This window comes from Astyanax mexicanus, chromosome 7 (genome assembly GCF_023375975.1).
Source record: "Astyanax mexicanus isolate ESR-SI-001 chromosome 7, AstMex3_surface, whole genome shotgun sequence".
NCBI lineage: Eukaryota > Metazoa > Chordata > Actinopteri > Characiformes > Acestrorhamphidae > Astyanax > Astyanax mexicanus.
The window spans coordinates 7,014,841-7,029,672 of record NC_064414.1 but is presented as its reverse complement, the minus strand read 5'-3'; the positions used below and the strand labels follow the sequence as shown (position 1 = coordinate 7,029,672).

Here is a 14,832-nt window from a genome sequence, read left to right as displayed (position 1 = left end):
CAGCCTGCCTTTAGACTGCTACAATAAAGCAATGACATTTCTGCTTCACTTAAATTCCTTGAATTAACCAGTGGGTGGTGCTGTTTATGACTGATAAATGTACAGTTAATGAATAAAGTGCCTTCAGACTATAAACATTTTATTTAAAATTAATGAATTGATATCTTTGTGTAGAAATCACCTGATGCATTCAAACCAGTGTGCAAACTAACAAACAAAAATAATCACATTTAGGACTATAAAATATTTTCACAGTATGATAAGATAATCTGGGCTATAGTTAACTAAAGCTTTAAATAATTTGTCAATGGTAGCTTAAGTAAAATGACCCCCCTTTTTAAAATGACCAATAATTACCTAAAATAATCAATTGATTGTTGCCATTTTCGTATTTTTAAAACCGAGCATTTATAAACCAAACAATCAGTTTACTGCTAATCCCTAATCAATCACAATGCTGTTTATTGCCTAAATAGACAATTATGTCAGAGCACTACACAGGTCCAACACACACTTCACTCTGTACCTGTGCGTGGAAGAGAGAGAGACTCCTGACTGTGTGGAGAGGAATCAACACTTTCACCAGGAACTGCTTATGCTCCGCCTTCAGAGGTAAAGCAAAGCCATTGATAATGCTGCAAAGAGAGAGAGAGAGTCCATTAATCATTTTTTTTGTTCACTGATTTTAGTAACAGTACACTGTAATTATGATCAAATGCATTCCAGCTTACATACCTTCCCAAAATTTCCAACAACTCGGCTACTCCGTTGAAGTGCTCAGTTTCATAAACAAAACTACAAAGAAGAAGAAAAAAAGTAAGATTAGCTGCAAGTCGTTACACTCAAAAGCAAAGCATACCACGGGTTTTACGGTAACACTGTAAAAATGACACAGTAATACATGGAGTTATGTTTATCCAGTATAAATCTTGCAGTGTTACTGGATTTACATCTCTACTCACAAGTATTACTGTATCAATCACTACTGAAAGATTTGTATAATACTGGATTAGTCACATTAAAAAGTATTACTGCTAGTCTCAAACAACTCATACCCTGTAAAAACACTGCAGATTCACACTGGATTAACGTAACTTCATGGGTATTAACTTTACACTAAAAAAGGACACACTGCTGATTCATACTGGATTAACTGCATTAGCTTTGTAGCTCCAATAGCAAAAACTAAGGAGCAAATTGTGTTTCACATAACTCATACTGGATTACCATAACTGCACAAGCATTACTGGTACACTGTAAAAAACAATACTCCACAAGTTTTACACCGAAGAAAAGGACAGATTCATACTAGACTACCACCACTTGCAAATATTAGCCTAGTGTTTGTTATACAGTAAATACCATGCCCTGTAGATTCATACTAGATTAACAATCTTCAAAAAACTAAATATTATAATAATAAATTACAGGTTTATAATGGTTTAGCATCGATCCAGCAACATTACACTGCAAAAACTGAACTATGCTTTAAGATATATAAGACTGTCTCACCGTAGAAAAATATTATTTATTTGTTTTCGTATAAAAGCCCTCAGCCCCAGGAATTTGCCGTAGATTCTGTGTAAGACTGTCTTCAGATAGTCTCGCTCTCGTGGGTCCTCACTGTCAAACAGTTCCAGCAGCTGCAGAGGAACAGGAAACAGGCAGAGAAAATAAACGAGTGTGAGCAGAAGAGAGAGAGGAGACGTAAACTACAGACGGCATGTCAAACAGCACTCACCTGTAAGACAAACTTCTGGTCTATGTACTTTTTGGCAATGCTGGGCTGGAACTCCTGACTCTCCAAAAAACGAATAAAGAACTCGTACACCAGCTGAAAGAGAAAGATGAAAGGGAGGGGAGAAAGAGAAATGTAAGTAATGCACAACAGAAAAACGCACAAGGAAAGAGGACATTTAAGAATAGGGGGAGGCAAGAAAAAAAGAGGGAAAACGAGAGCAAGAGCGGAATAGTGCATAAGTGAGAACGAGTGAGAGAGAGTGAAAAAAAAACAGAGTGAACAGAAATAAAGCAAAGAGTATGAAGATCAGGAAAAAGCTGGTATGAGACACTGAGCGAAAGCAAGCCAGAGCAAGAGAGACCAAAACTGAGAGCTAAGGTGAGAGTGTAAGGTAATGACTGCAAGCAAAGCAGAGACAGTAAAAAAAAAAACAATAAATAAATAAAAGAAGTGACAAAAAGCAAAAGTGAGCAAACACATAAAAAAAAAGTAAAAGGTGAGAGAGTGTGAGGGAATGAAGCAAGAGTGAGCAAAGCTGAGGCAGTGCAAGGGTGATCAAAAAACAAGAGAGACAGAGTGAGAGCTCACAAAATAAAGAATGGCAAGAGTGACAAAAAGCAAGCCAGAGTGAGTGTGACTAAACTTGACACAGCAAGCAAAAGTGAGTAAAGCAGACTGAAAAAGTGAACAAAAGTGAGAGGGGATGAGTGAATGCATGTAAGAGAGCCAGAGTGAGCATGTAAAAGCAAAAGAGTGAGCAAAGATGAGACAGTGTGGACAAAAGAAACGAAACGAAAGAAAAGAGGAGGGTAGAAGAGAGGAGAGAGAGCATTTGGAGCTGCACAACCAATTAATAACTGGTGATGTTGGGAAAAAGAAGGGTCAAAAGTTCAAAAAACACCTTGGACCACAAATACAGGAGAAATACACCTAGCAATAGGTAAAAAAACTGCCTCAGGGAGCAGGAATGAGGGTGTTTGAAAGACCAAGGGTGAAAAGCTGGGAAATATTCATCTGATAAGAGATCTTCTCATAAAGTAAAGGGTAAAGTAGCAAAACAATAGGAAAAGAAGTTTTACCAGGAAGATTCTCCTTGAGATATAAATCTCATTTCTAAAGGAGTCCTGGGGTGAGAAAGAAAGAGAAAGAGAGAGAGAGAGAGAGAAAGAGCGGCAGATCTCATGCAAAGAAAACAAAATAAAACTAAAAGATACACCAATTAGGAGCTACAGAGGGAAAACGGACAGGGAAATAAGTGGCCACTTTATCAGAAACCCTGCTATTGTTGCTTCACCCTGAATTTGATAATTAGTCAGAGACTGTAGATGATCTGTTGATGCATGCTAATAATATTGTTCATGTTAACTCATCAAGTTCCTAAGTGACGTATACTGAACATACTGAGAGCATCCCTAGAACACAATATCTAGAACAAAATGTTAATAATAGGAAATTGTTGTCATTTTCGTTTCTTCATCATTTTAACCTTATAATATTTACAGTAATTTTCCCGGAGATTTTGAAATTATGGGCAGTTTTCCAGACAGGGATTAAGCCTAGTCCTGAAGAAACTGCAGCATACAAGTGTATCTCAAAAATGTAAAATATAAAAATTTTATATAATTGAAAAGTTACTTAATTTTACAGCACTTCATGCGTTCGTCTGCTGACAACTTTTACGGAGATGCGGATTTCATTTTCCAGCAGGACTTCAATAGTATTCTACTACTTCAGTAGCACAAATCCAATAGTATTAGTTTGAAATAGGGGTGGGCAATATTATATCGTATACAATATATTGTGACACAGAAATATCATGATATTAAAAATCCATATTGTGATAATAGGGCTGTTCTGTCTTAAAAGTAGTCTATTATTTACTGTGAAGCTTTAGGTGCATTTATTGTATAATTGTTTAAGTTTGCAGTTTATATGCATGCACTAAATATTCTGCAATATTATTTGCTGCTTTATATTATTTTATGCTATATTATTTATTTTGCCACATTATGATTATTCTGTTATACTATTATACTATATTCCTGAAATGAATGAATTATTTTAGTTTTCCTATATCGCCAATATATCGTTATCGCAAAAATACCCTCAAATATCGCAATATTATTTTAGAGCCATATCGCCCACCGCTAGTTTGAAGTTTGTCTCCCTTTATATTAACAGCAACTACTCTTGAGTCCTTTTACTAGAGCATCGGCAGAGAGTGGTCCTCATATGAGGTTCCTCACGTGAGGTGCTGTGAGGATCTGAAAGCATTTTGTAAGAGCAAGAGCATTACCGAGGTCAAGTGCTGATGTTGAATGATCATTTATTTCCACCACTCCAACTCATCCCAAAGGTACTGGATGAATTTAGGCACAACCAATTTGTACTGGGGCTTTACATGCTTCCAGCTAATGAACGGCATGGGCATGGTGACCTCAGCTTTGTGTCGGGCTGCTCCAGAGCATCATGTTCCACTTCAAGTAGTTGAACACACTAATTAGCAAAATGTCTGGACAAATTGGATATTTAAAAAAAAATGTTACATAATGTGAACCAGCAGCCAGAATTTAGGATCCAAAAAGCAAATGTGGGCCACCTTCACCAAACTTTTCACTGGTGCTCTAATGAAACACCTCCATGGTTTCACATTTGCAGCAACACAACACCTCACATGCTCTGACCATGAACTCACTAATCTCATCATGTTGTCTGGAAAGCAGCAGCGAAAGTGTGCACATAAAGACACATTACACAAACAATATATGAAGATAAAGAAAGAGAGAGAGCGCGAACCTGTAAGTGTGGCCACGAGGCCTCTAAAGTGGGCTCGTCCTCCTCTGGGTCAAACTCGTTGCTGTCGCTGGGCGGAAGAGTCCGGAATATGTTGTAGGACACCTGCAAGAGAAAGACAGATAGTGCCAGTGAACAATAATTATAATTATTATATATTTTAATTAGCGACATTAGCCATGTAGCTCCAGCTTAAGTTTCCAACTTAAGACACCACACAATCTTAACTCATTGACTATTCACTATATTAACTCATGTACTGGGACACCTGTTCATTCATTGTTTCGTCTGCCTTCTAATAGACTTTAAAGCACTGCTGTGAGGATTTGATTGCATTCAGCAATAAGAGCTTAAATGAGGTCAGGATGCTGGATTATCCAACAACACACTTCACCAATTACCCAACTAGAGCTGGGTGATGCACAGGGCTAGGACAAACTATTGATTTTGTAGTATATTGCATTGCTTTTGTTTGCGATACATTATCATCAATACATGGCGTCAAATATTGATATTTTTATATATTTCCCAACTTCCTAAGACTCAACCGCCAATTTAACGTACTAAAGTTACTGCTTCATTACTCCAACCTATGGTGAAGAATATTGGTGGTTAAATTCTGTGAAACTGACACCAATAAACAAATAATTATTTGTCTATACATATTTTATTCTCTTCAGTAACACAGATGTATGAAGTATCATAGAGAATTGTCTTGAGATATATTGAGTATCACAGAATCACAGTATAAACTTAACAATATTTTATTAAGATATGAATTATTAAGAGATATTAAAATACATTTTTACAATAAACAATGTTTATCAATATTTGACACACAGATAAAATGCATAGCAGATTATTTCCCTCTTGCATACCACAGTGATTTTCATTTACCGTATTTTCCCTACTATAAGGCACACTTAAAATCCTTTAATTGTCCCAAAAATCAACAGTGAGCCTTATAATCTGGTGCATCATATGTATGTATTTTAACAGTCAGGTAAGCTAGCTAAGCGCTAGAGGCTCACTCACTCAAATAAACATTTTTTAGGAGAGACACCTGTGTAGATTAACATCCAGTGCTTGTTTGATTTAAAACAAACGCTTAGGCGAGACCTCCTGAATTAAAAGAAAAACATGGCAACACCCCTGTTTCTCACTAGTGTTGCATAATGTGCCTTATAATCTGCTGCGCCTTATGTATGAAAATAGAGGTTTATTAATAGTGAGCCTTATAATCTGGTGCACCAAAACAGTAGTTTTTGCTGCATATCATCCAACTAATAATGACTAATTACATAATGAAATGTACAGTTAGATCAACTCTCTTTAAATTCTTATTAGATCCTCAATAAACTTAAATGATAAGACAATCCATCATAGTACACTAAAATATTGTCTTAATTCCTAGCTCTCTATCTCTAACTCATCCTAAAATTATTAGATAAAGCACCATCATTCCAGAGAACACTTCACAGCTCAATGCTGGGGGTTTTTAAACCCCTCTATTCCACATCCAGCATTAGGCATGGTGCCAATAGGCTCATATTTATCCAGCCTATAGAGTCATACTCACCCAGCAATAATGCTATGCATGCACTAGGCACGCTGCATGTATACATTTGCCTATCTGCAGTTTACATTAGCAATGGACACAACTTGGCCAGTATGCAGCTAAATGCATTTATTAGAAAAGATGCCGACAAACGTGTACTCAAAGATGGCTTGGGACGCACTTTGAGGAACTTTAGGAATCTAGTAACGACACCAGAAGTGTCTAGCTGGTTAAGCTGCTCACCATTTTGACGACCTCCGGGTAGGCCTGCTCTGTGAGGTAGCCCCGGCTGACCGTGACATAGTCCACCAGCTCGTTCAGTGTGGACCGCTTGTACTCTTTCATCTTCAGGTCAGAAAGCGTGTCCATGAAATCGAACACCGTGCAGCACTGCTGCAGCTTCTTCAGGAACAAATCCGGCTGCTCCTGAGCAGGGACGTCTGTTAGAACACACAGAGAGAGGCATGGTTAACCTGAGGTACAATTAATCAAACTTTAGCGCTAAATAAATAAGTGGATAGAGTTTATTTTTCATTACATAAGTGGGCCCTTTTGCTGTTTGCATTAGAACGTATTGGTGCAACAGTGCACCTGTTTATATATAGGATAAGTCAAAAATCACAGGACACCCTTTTAATTCAGAAACTAAATATGGTAGCTTTTAAAATGGCTGGCATGTACCGGACTCAGCATAAAAGACATAACATGGTTCCCCTGCAACAAAATGTTAAGAGCAAGTGTGTGGAGGTTTGGGTGGATGTTTTCAATTTAGGGACTTGAAAACCATAGACGTATCTCCTCTTATTTGAAGGGCTGACAGGGTTCAATTCAAACTAGTGCAAAATTTATGAATAAATAAAAAATATTTTGACTGCCTGGAAGAGATATAAGCTGAGATATAAGCTGAGATATAAGCTGACGTAGATATAAGCTCTATGCTGTCACTTTTTTATTTTTATTCCTATTATTTATTTCTATTTGTTTGCATGACTATAATAATCCACAAATCCAAATAAAAGGAATACGTCAGAATGTAAAACATTAGGGCTTTAAATGAAGGCTTTGACTAGTAAAGGATATACTTTGTCTCAAAGTTACACAATATGTAAAGGAATCATTCTGCAGAATGTAAACGAAAGAACTTCAGATATGAGATTTGAGGTATGCCAACAACTTTAACTTTACTTCATCAGTATTATCTATCAAGTACAGTATCTGGGGGAAGAGGGGACCTTTTACCGAGCTGTGGATCGATTGCACAATTCCATTCGTCAAAAAAATGAGATAAGCATTTGACTCCACAGAGCTGAGCTACAGTACAGACTGAGCTCCAGTCCAGACTGTGTTAGCTGGTTATGCTAACTGGCTAGAGTTGGATAGTGAGATGTATTCAATGTGCTTTCTTGTGAAAGAAGCAGAAAGTCCAACACCAAAATCGGAAGCAACATGCATTTAAAAGTGAGTGTGGCAGAATAATGTGGCAAAAACACACCAGCACAAGTCTGTTCATGGTTTGCAGGTTCATCTTGCTGTTTAAACTTTTCCAAAATCAGAGTAAAGAGGAAAAAAAAGTACACATACAGTTCGAGTCAGAGGACATTAGGAGTTCTGGGGAATAAGATCTCTAGGAAGAGCAGTACGTATAAAGTAACAGCATGTGCTTCACGCACATGCACTCAAACCAACACACACACACGGAAAACCCCAGTCTGTAAACAGAGTAGGAGTGGAGTTGGTTAGACTGTTGGAGAGAATGCGAGTGATGTGAATGCAAGAGATGCACTGAGATTAATGGTGCTTGGTGCGTGCGTGCGAGAGAGAGAGAGAGAGAGAGAGAGAGAGAGAGAGAGAGAGAGTGAGTGAGTGAGTGAGTGAGTGACAGACAGACAGACAGACAGAGATTTAGCTTCATTATAAGAGTGTCAGAGCCCTTAGCACATGTGAGCGCAGAAACAAGATAACAGAAGAATAGAAAAGATTGAGAGAGTAATTGTGAGAGGAAGATATACTAACAGGTAAAGTGTGAAGAAAATTTGCAGTATGTAATCAAAGCTCCAAGCACACACACACACACACACACACAAACAAACTGATCATTGAATACTACTGAGAAGAAGATGTACATTCTCTCAAGAATGCATCTGAACATCTGCAATTGTAAAGAGTTCAGTTAGTGCAAGGGTGTCCTATATTATGCACAAAGTTCCAGAATGGCTACAGACCTACCTCTCGAATGAGGTTAAGGTCCAAATCTATAGATCCTAACTCTCAAACAAACCGAAAAGACAGAGCTATAGTCCCTTCCTCTCAAAAGATCTAAAGGACCAGAGCTACAGACCCTACCACCTGCTAAACAAACTGAATTCCCATAACTACAGACCCAATCACTAAAACTAGTTAAAGATACAGAGTTACAGACCCTACCTTTCAAACAAGCTGAAAGGTCACAAGCTACAGAGCCCAACAGTTTAAAGACCAAAATGTCACGTCAATCTCACTAACTCCTTAACCTGACCAGTCTTCTGAAGCTGTGGAGCAGTGAGCAAATGCTTCGTCCATTACCAATGAAGACCACTGGGTGCCATAGTAAATAATAAGTGGACCCTCAGCTTCATATAAACTAAAAATGCACTGATGTGGAAATTATGGAGAGATCCAGATATCAGGTATTGCTGAGGCCGATATACACATAACTTGCAGAGAGACTAACAAGTTGTAGAAGCGCAGTCAATAACGTTTGGTCCTTTTTCCAGAAGGGGCACTGGTAATGTATGGGTTTAGGGGTGGGGCAGAAGGGAGAGTGGATTAGGATTGTGCACTGTGCCTCTGATAGCAGAGATGTGCAGATGGTTTGATGTCTGGCAAGGGTGCTGCAGTGGAAATAACTACAATAAAAAAAAGTGTTTAAAAGGTTAGGAAATATTTTGAAGAAAGAGGAAAAAAAAAAAAGAAAGAAAAAAAAAAACTAAGCAGGACCGGTCCATTTCATTACTTCACAAGAACACAATTCAGCTATTAATGCCTCGTCAATACTTACTTAAACATCTTTTAATTACAGATCAGTGATCAGAGTTTGGGAAAAGGAATTTCTTAATTAAAAAAAAAAAAAAAAAAACGTTTAACATAAGACAGATTGAATATACAGCTGTATGGTAATTTCTAAAGGTTGTTTTAATTATCTCTAATCATGCCCCTGTTGGACATTGCCAAAAAAAGAAACTATTAAACAATGGAGCACAAACAGAAGGCTTGCTATCTAAAATAACTTTAAGCACTAGGCCTGAAATACCATTATGTTAAAGGAATAACGTCATAACATTTTCAAAAAATGTATTTTTACATATGTTCTATGTATGCACATCTATATATGTTAGAGGGTTAAGATGCATCACTTCTGACAACCAACAACAGCAGACTGACAGGAGACAAAGACAGATGGAGAGAACGACAGCGCAGACAAAAAACTAAGAACACAAAGTCTTTACTTGGCATGCCTGACCCCTCCCTTTGTCCACCTTGCAAAACATCCCTCCCCTTCCCTCCCCAAACCCCACTCACCCACTCACTCCACACGTCCCTCTCTCTCTCTCTGGTCTGGTTCTCTCCTTTGTTTGGAAGTAAAAAGTAAATAAAAAGGCCCACCTGTGGCCAGGTCGTTTAAAAGAATATAAAAATTAATTTTGAAATTTCTGTCAGGGACAGTGTGTTTGTGTGCATCTATGAGAGTGTGTGTACAGAGAGGTAAAGTGGTGCTTCATGAATAGGATGGCACGGCCAGGATCTGGTTACTGGGGGCAGAGCTGACCCCACGGAAACTCCGGCTGGGTAAAGAGTGGGATAGGACGAGAGTGCAACCCCCCCACTCCCCCTGCCTGGTTGCGTTCTGTCTTCAGTTCTATTTTCTGCCCTCCTCTTTTTAAAGGTTCTGCCCATGCGGTCAGATACACCACGGGACCCCTGGCCCGTGCCTCCAGTTAGGGTGCAGTACAGCTGTTGATTTAGGTCCTGAGGACAAGAGGTGGGCAATACGACGAAATGTCGTAATTACATTGATAAAGTTACATCACAGTATTCTGTTTTTCAGAGCATTTAGGGGAATCAACAGTATATTTTAAATATTGAACCACATCGCAGGACTATGACAGACTTTAAGCAACAACAACCAGCATACTGCATAGACCTGTCATGATAACTCTTTTTTTTTTTGGGATGTTTTATTTCTCAGAAGTAATTTTGATTTAATTCTTAATAAACATAATATTATTTTTAACCTTTTGAAGATCTGTAAACATAGTAATAAAACTGTAATAGTTTAGGAGATTTTAGCTTTTTGCAAGTCCTGCAGCATAATTTCAAATGCTTGGTTCACAAACACCTACTACAGATATTTTCAAGTATAGAGGTGGCATTATTGATGCACTGGTCATTTTACAACTTGCTCAAATATTATATATATATATATATATATATATATATATATATATATATATTGCAAGAAAAAATAACAGCATCACATAAATAGAAATCTAATATTATAAAAAAGATTTAGTCATCTGTTTGGACTTAAAAATGCTTTTTTATATAATTGCAAAACAAGTTAATAATAATAATAAAAAACAACAACAACAACAACAACAACAAAAGCGTATTGTGATGCACACTGACATGATATTGACCTTCTTTCTCCTAGTTTACCACCAAATCAGATCTGAAGTAGTGCAGGTCAATGACCTCCAGCTGTTTGTAGGCTGAAGGCTCCTCTGCTGGAATTCACAGGCCTCATTTATGAAAGCATTTTAAAGCAGAGCAAATTACAAGTTAATCAAGAGTAAAATGTACCATTCCTAATACATTCAGTTAAACAAGGTGTCTAATTCTTAGTAAATTTATATCTAACTCACATTTAGGAAACAAGTTAGAATTTGTATTATTTTTAATAATGGTAGGTTGTGTGTTCTTTATACTATTACAACATTATTACAAAGACAATTTGGTTAAAACAAAATACTGAAAATTAAATTGAGCTTTTTTTCTCTTTTTATCCGATTAATAATCAATTAATCGAAAACCTCATTGACTGGAAACGATTCTCAAAATAATAGTTAGTTGCAACCCTATTATAAATGGCATATATAAATACTTATAATTAAACAATTACATTGAATTTCTAGGTGAATAAACTGCATGATGAAATCACAACCAATGGCTTTTATATTGTTCATACTGGTATCAGAAATATATTGCTTCTAGTGCTGGACAATATTCACAAAATGTATATAACTATATATTTCTTAATTTCGGTTGATGCAATATAATTCCGAAATCAATATGAACAGTAGAGGTGTGCCAAAAAATCGATTCACATAAGAATCTTGATTCTCATTTACTACGATTCAGAATCGATTTAAAATGTCCCAAAATCGATTCTAAGGTCCAATCCCATTTCTTCCCTTGGCCCTACCCCTCACGGTAAGTTCACACTGCAGCGGCACGAAGCGTTTTTCGCTCCGCCTCCCACTGCCCAAAGCGACCGTGGCCGCTGCAGTTTGAACTTACCGTCAGACCCACACAGAGCGTAGGTGTATGAGAATTACCGGTAAGATGGCAGAACAAGCACTATATTACCTTAGATTAACGTGTAGTTTTAATGTTTTATGGCAGAATGCTTCATAACAAGCATAAAAAAGATCGCTAGTAGTTAGTTTCAGTTTCTGTTAGCTAGCTAACTAGCTAACTTTCCAGTTCCACCTTAAATAACGCTACAGGTGGCAGCGGGCTGCAGCATTTAAGGCGGAACGGAAAAATAACAATAAGCTAATCAGAGCTAATTTCAGCTCCCCATCACAGAGGAATTAAGGAATGGACAATATGAATTAATTTCTCCACCTCCTGCCCCCTTTCTGAAGAAATACAACGACCTTAAATTAACTAGTTAATCAGCAGCTGCTCCTGAACTTTAGCGCTCCACTGCTATCATCACATCAGCCCAGCAGCGTCACCTACACACCACCGCTAGTAGCCTTATAATAAAGCAGTGTTATTTATTATTTATTTATTGTTCATTAACGTCATTGTGATATCCCAGTGATTCCTCTGTCACTGAAGACCCACATTCCTGCACATTTTATTGTTTTTGTAACACATTACCTTCTCCAGGACCAGTGTATATTTTGGAGGCTTTTTTTTTCAATAAGTTTTCAATAAATTTTTATAAATCAAATCGTTTTGAATCAAAAATCGATTTTGAATCGAATCGTGGCCCCCAAAATCGGAATCGAATCGAATCGTGAGATAGTAAAAGATTCCCACCCCTAATGAACAGTATACGACCCATTGCCATTGGTGTATGTATTAATGCTGATAGGGCTGTGATATGTCACAATATTTTATCACAGTATTTAATAATAATTGTATGATGCAGATGTAATGCACCAGTAATGGCAGTGACTTACATATATGTATAAGTTTTGCTACACATCATTTAATTTAACAGGATTTTTTACATTCTCTGTACTGAAATGTACAGTTGGGTCTCTGTGTTTTTAAGCAGTAATGACGTCTTTAATATGCTTAATGACAATATAATAGGAAAATTAATATGAGATATGATAAAATATTAAGATCTTGCCCCACTCTAATGAAATCTTTATTGTATTATATTCAATTACAAAATTATTTCCTGGGAGCAAACTACTGTACTGAATATTAATCACTGAGAATGGCAATTTTTTCTAAAAGGCAGCAATATCTCTTCTGTGTGTTATAAATCAACACTTTTCCATTTAAATATCACTATTTGAAAACGTTTTGATTGAGATGTTTCAATAAACAAAAATTCATACAGTCACTGTTGAGTCATAGACAGCTTTTTTATTGAGCCTCTAAATATGGCACTGTATACAGGATGAAGCTGCTACATATTTAATAACCTAGTGTGCCCCCTACTGAGCACCATTCGACACTGCAACCCACCCAACAAACTAAGTGACATGCAGCCCATTCCCTTCATAGCCATTTCTACTCCTGTCAGAACACCATTGGCTGTTTCTGTAGCATTCTGAACACATGCACAAAGCCAGCAGGAAAGCTCTGAATTACACACCATAATATTGACTGAACTGACTGAATTAGCAACAATCCATCTGAATATAAAGCAGTAATGACTGCACTCACTCACTGCTCTGTGACATTTAATTAAAAACCCTGCTGTGAGGTTTAGACTGTCCCCGCTGTTCTTCCTACCCTTAAATCCTAAGAGTCTGCAGGCGGCCAGGTCATGTGTAAAGTTCGGAGGAGTGGAGTATGAGCCAGAGAGCATCACTCATCCTATTGCTCCATTCATTCATTCATTTAGAAGTTGTGATATTACCAATGAAATAGGGAGACAAAGATCAAACCCAAAGTACACAGACAGTGAGAAACACCTCTAGCTGACCCCTTCTTTTTAACACAGTCCAGGACCAGGACCACCACTGAGCAGGTATTACTTGATTGGTGGGACATTTAGACTGGTCACAGATTACCATGGTTTTCTAATGGTATAGAAATAAATGGTAATTCTAACCGAGGACAATTGCAAACTAGAAGTAAAGGTGAAAATGCTAACAAAAATAATCTAATGTGGAATTACTTTGGGTGAATTTGAGTACAGAGTTCACTGATACAGCCAGCTTGTAAAAGAGTGATCTCAGTTAAGAAGCTCCAAACATACTGAGGTTGGTTGTTAGCATTGCTGCTATCCCACCTCAACAGTGCAGAGGCCAGCTGCTGTGTTCATTAGCATTGCATATTTAAATTAATTCATGGAATATCAGTAGATTTTAAAGTTTAAAATGTCTCCCAACTTTTAAATGGCTTTTTGTTCAGTTTTCCCTGCTTTTTGGCGATGGTGTGAATCAAAACACAGGAAAAATCACTCTTTTCTTGTACTTTGAATCCATGCAGGGGTGTACATGGGAACATGGGAATTTTCGGGTTATGAGGGGAAAACAGCTCACAAAGTTAGCCACCAAAGAAATTCCATAAGCTTGTTTTTTTAAATGTAATTTTAGTTCTAATATTCTTATATATAATATAATAACATTTTCTAATTTAGCTAGGGCAATTATCCCACTCTTTAAGCTGCTACTCAGCTGTACATCCCCCAATCACAAGTGATGCCACAAGAGTGTAAACACTAGCATAAGCCTTTACCAACATATGTGAAGTCAGCCACCACCTCTTTTCGAAGTGCTGCTGATGCATCATTGCCAAGTAGCATCACAGTGCACTCGGAGGAAAGCACAGCGACTCGGTTCCGATACATCAGCTCACAGACGCCTTGTGCTGATCAACATCAGACTAGGAGTGATGAGGGAAAAGACCGCCATCTACCCACCCAGAGAGAGCAAGGGCAATTATGCTCTCTCAAGGCTCCGACAGGTGGTGGCAAGCTGCATGACTAGGATTCAAACCAGCGACATGAACAAATACATCACGCTGTTCTTTTGTTTTTTGTTTTTATTAATAAATAAAAAATCATGTTTAATCTTCCATTCTATTAATTTTTCATGTTTTAGGTTTTTGCCACGGTATTGTTTCAGAATCTGTATTGAGAAATTTAGGCAGGTATAGTATCAACATTGATCATTTTAGTATTGTGACAACACTACTCAAACCAACCCAACAGAAATTATATAAGCTTCACACAAATAGCACTGTTTAACTGACCTGTCAACAACTATCAGCGAGAAATCCAGCT

The 14,832-nt window shown here is 37.5% G+C and overlaps 3 protein-coding genes across 5 annotated transcripts in view; 2 read left to right on the top strand and 1 right to left on the bottom strand.

Annotated features, from left to right (window-relative positions):
- Positions 1-14,832, top strand: part of esr2b (estrogen receptor 2b) — a 443,098-nt gene that overhangs the window by 344,713 nt on the left and 83,553 nt on the right. The gene's annotated exons all lie outside the window — the stretch shown is intronic.
- Positions 1-14,832, top strand: part of gphb5 (glycoprotein hormone subunit beta 5) — a 141,773-nt gene that overhangs the window by 103,527 nt on the left and 23,414 nt on the right. The window lies entirely within an intron of this gene.
- ppp2r5eb (protein phosphatase 2, regulatory subunit B', epsilon isoform b) overlaps positions 1-14,832 on the bottom strand; it is a 38,962-nt gene that overhangs the window by 7,582 nt on the left and 16,548 nt on the right. For 2 of the 3 annotated variants that reach the window (XM_022685103.2, XM_049481058.1), the window contains exons 3-8: positions 6,336-6,532; positions 4,538-4,639; positions 1,742-1,834; positions 1,513-1,643; positions 736-795; positions 527-635 (exon numbers count right to left, since the gene is read on the bottom strand). In XM_022685103.2, the coding sequence (XP_022540824.1) occupies positions 527-635; positions 736-795; positions 1,513-1,643; positions 1,742-1,834; positions 4,538-4,639; positions 6,336-6,532 (692 nt within the window). Of the gene's footprint in view, positions 1-526; positions 636-735; positions 796-1,512; positions 1,644-1,741; positions 1,835-4,537; positions 4,640-6,335; positions 6,533-9,650; positions 9,674-14,832 lie in introns of those variants that run through there. The other variant, XM_049481059.1, reaches the window with a different exon arrangement.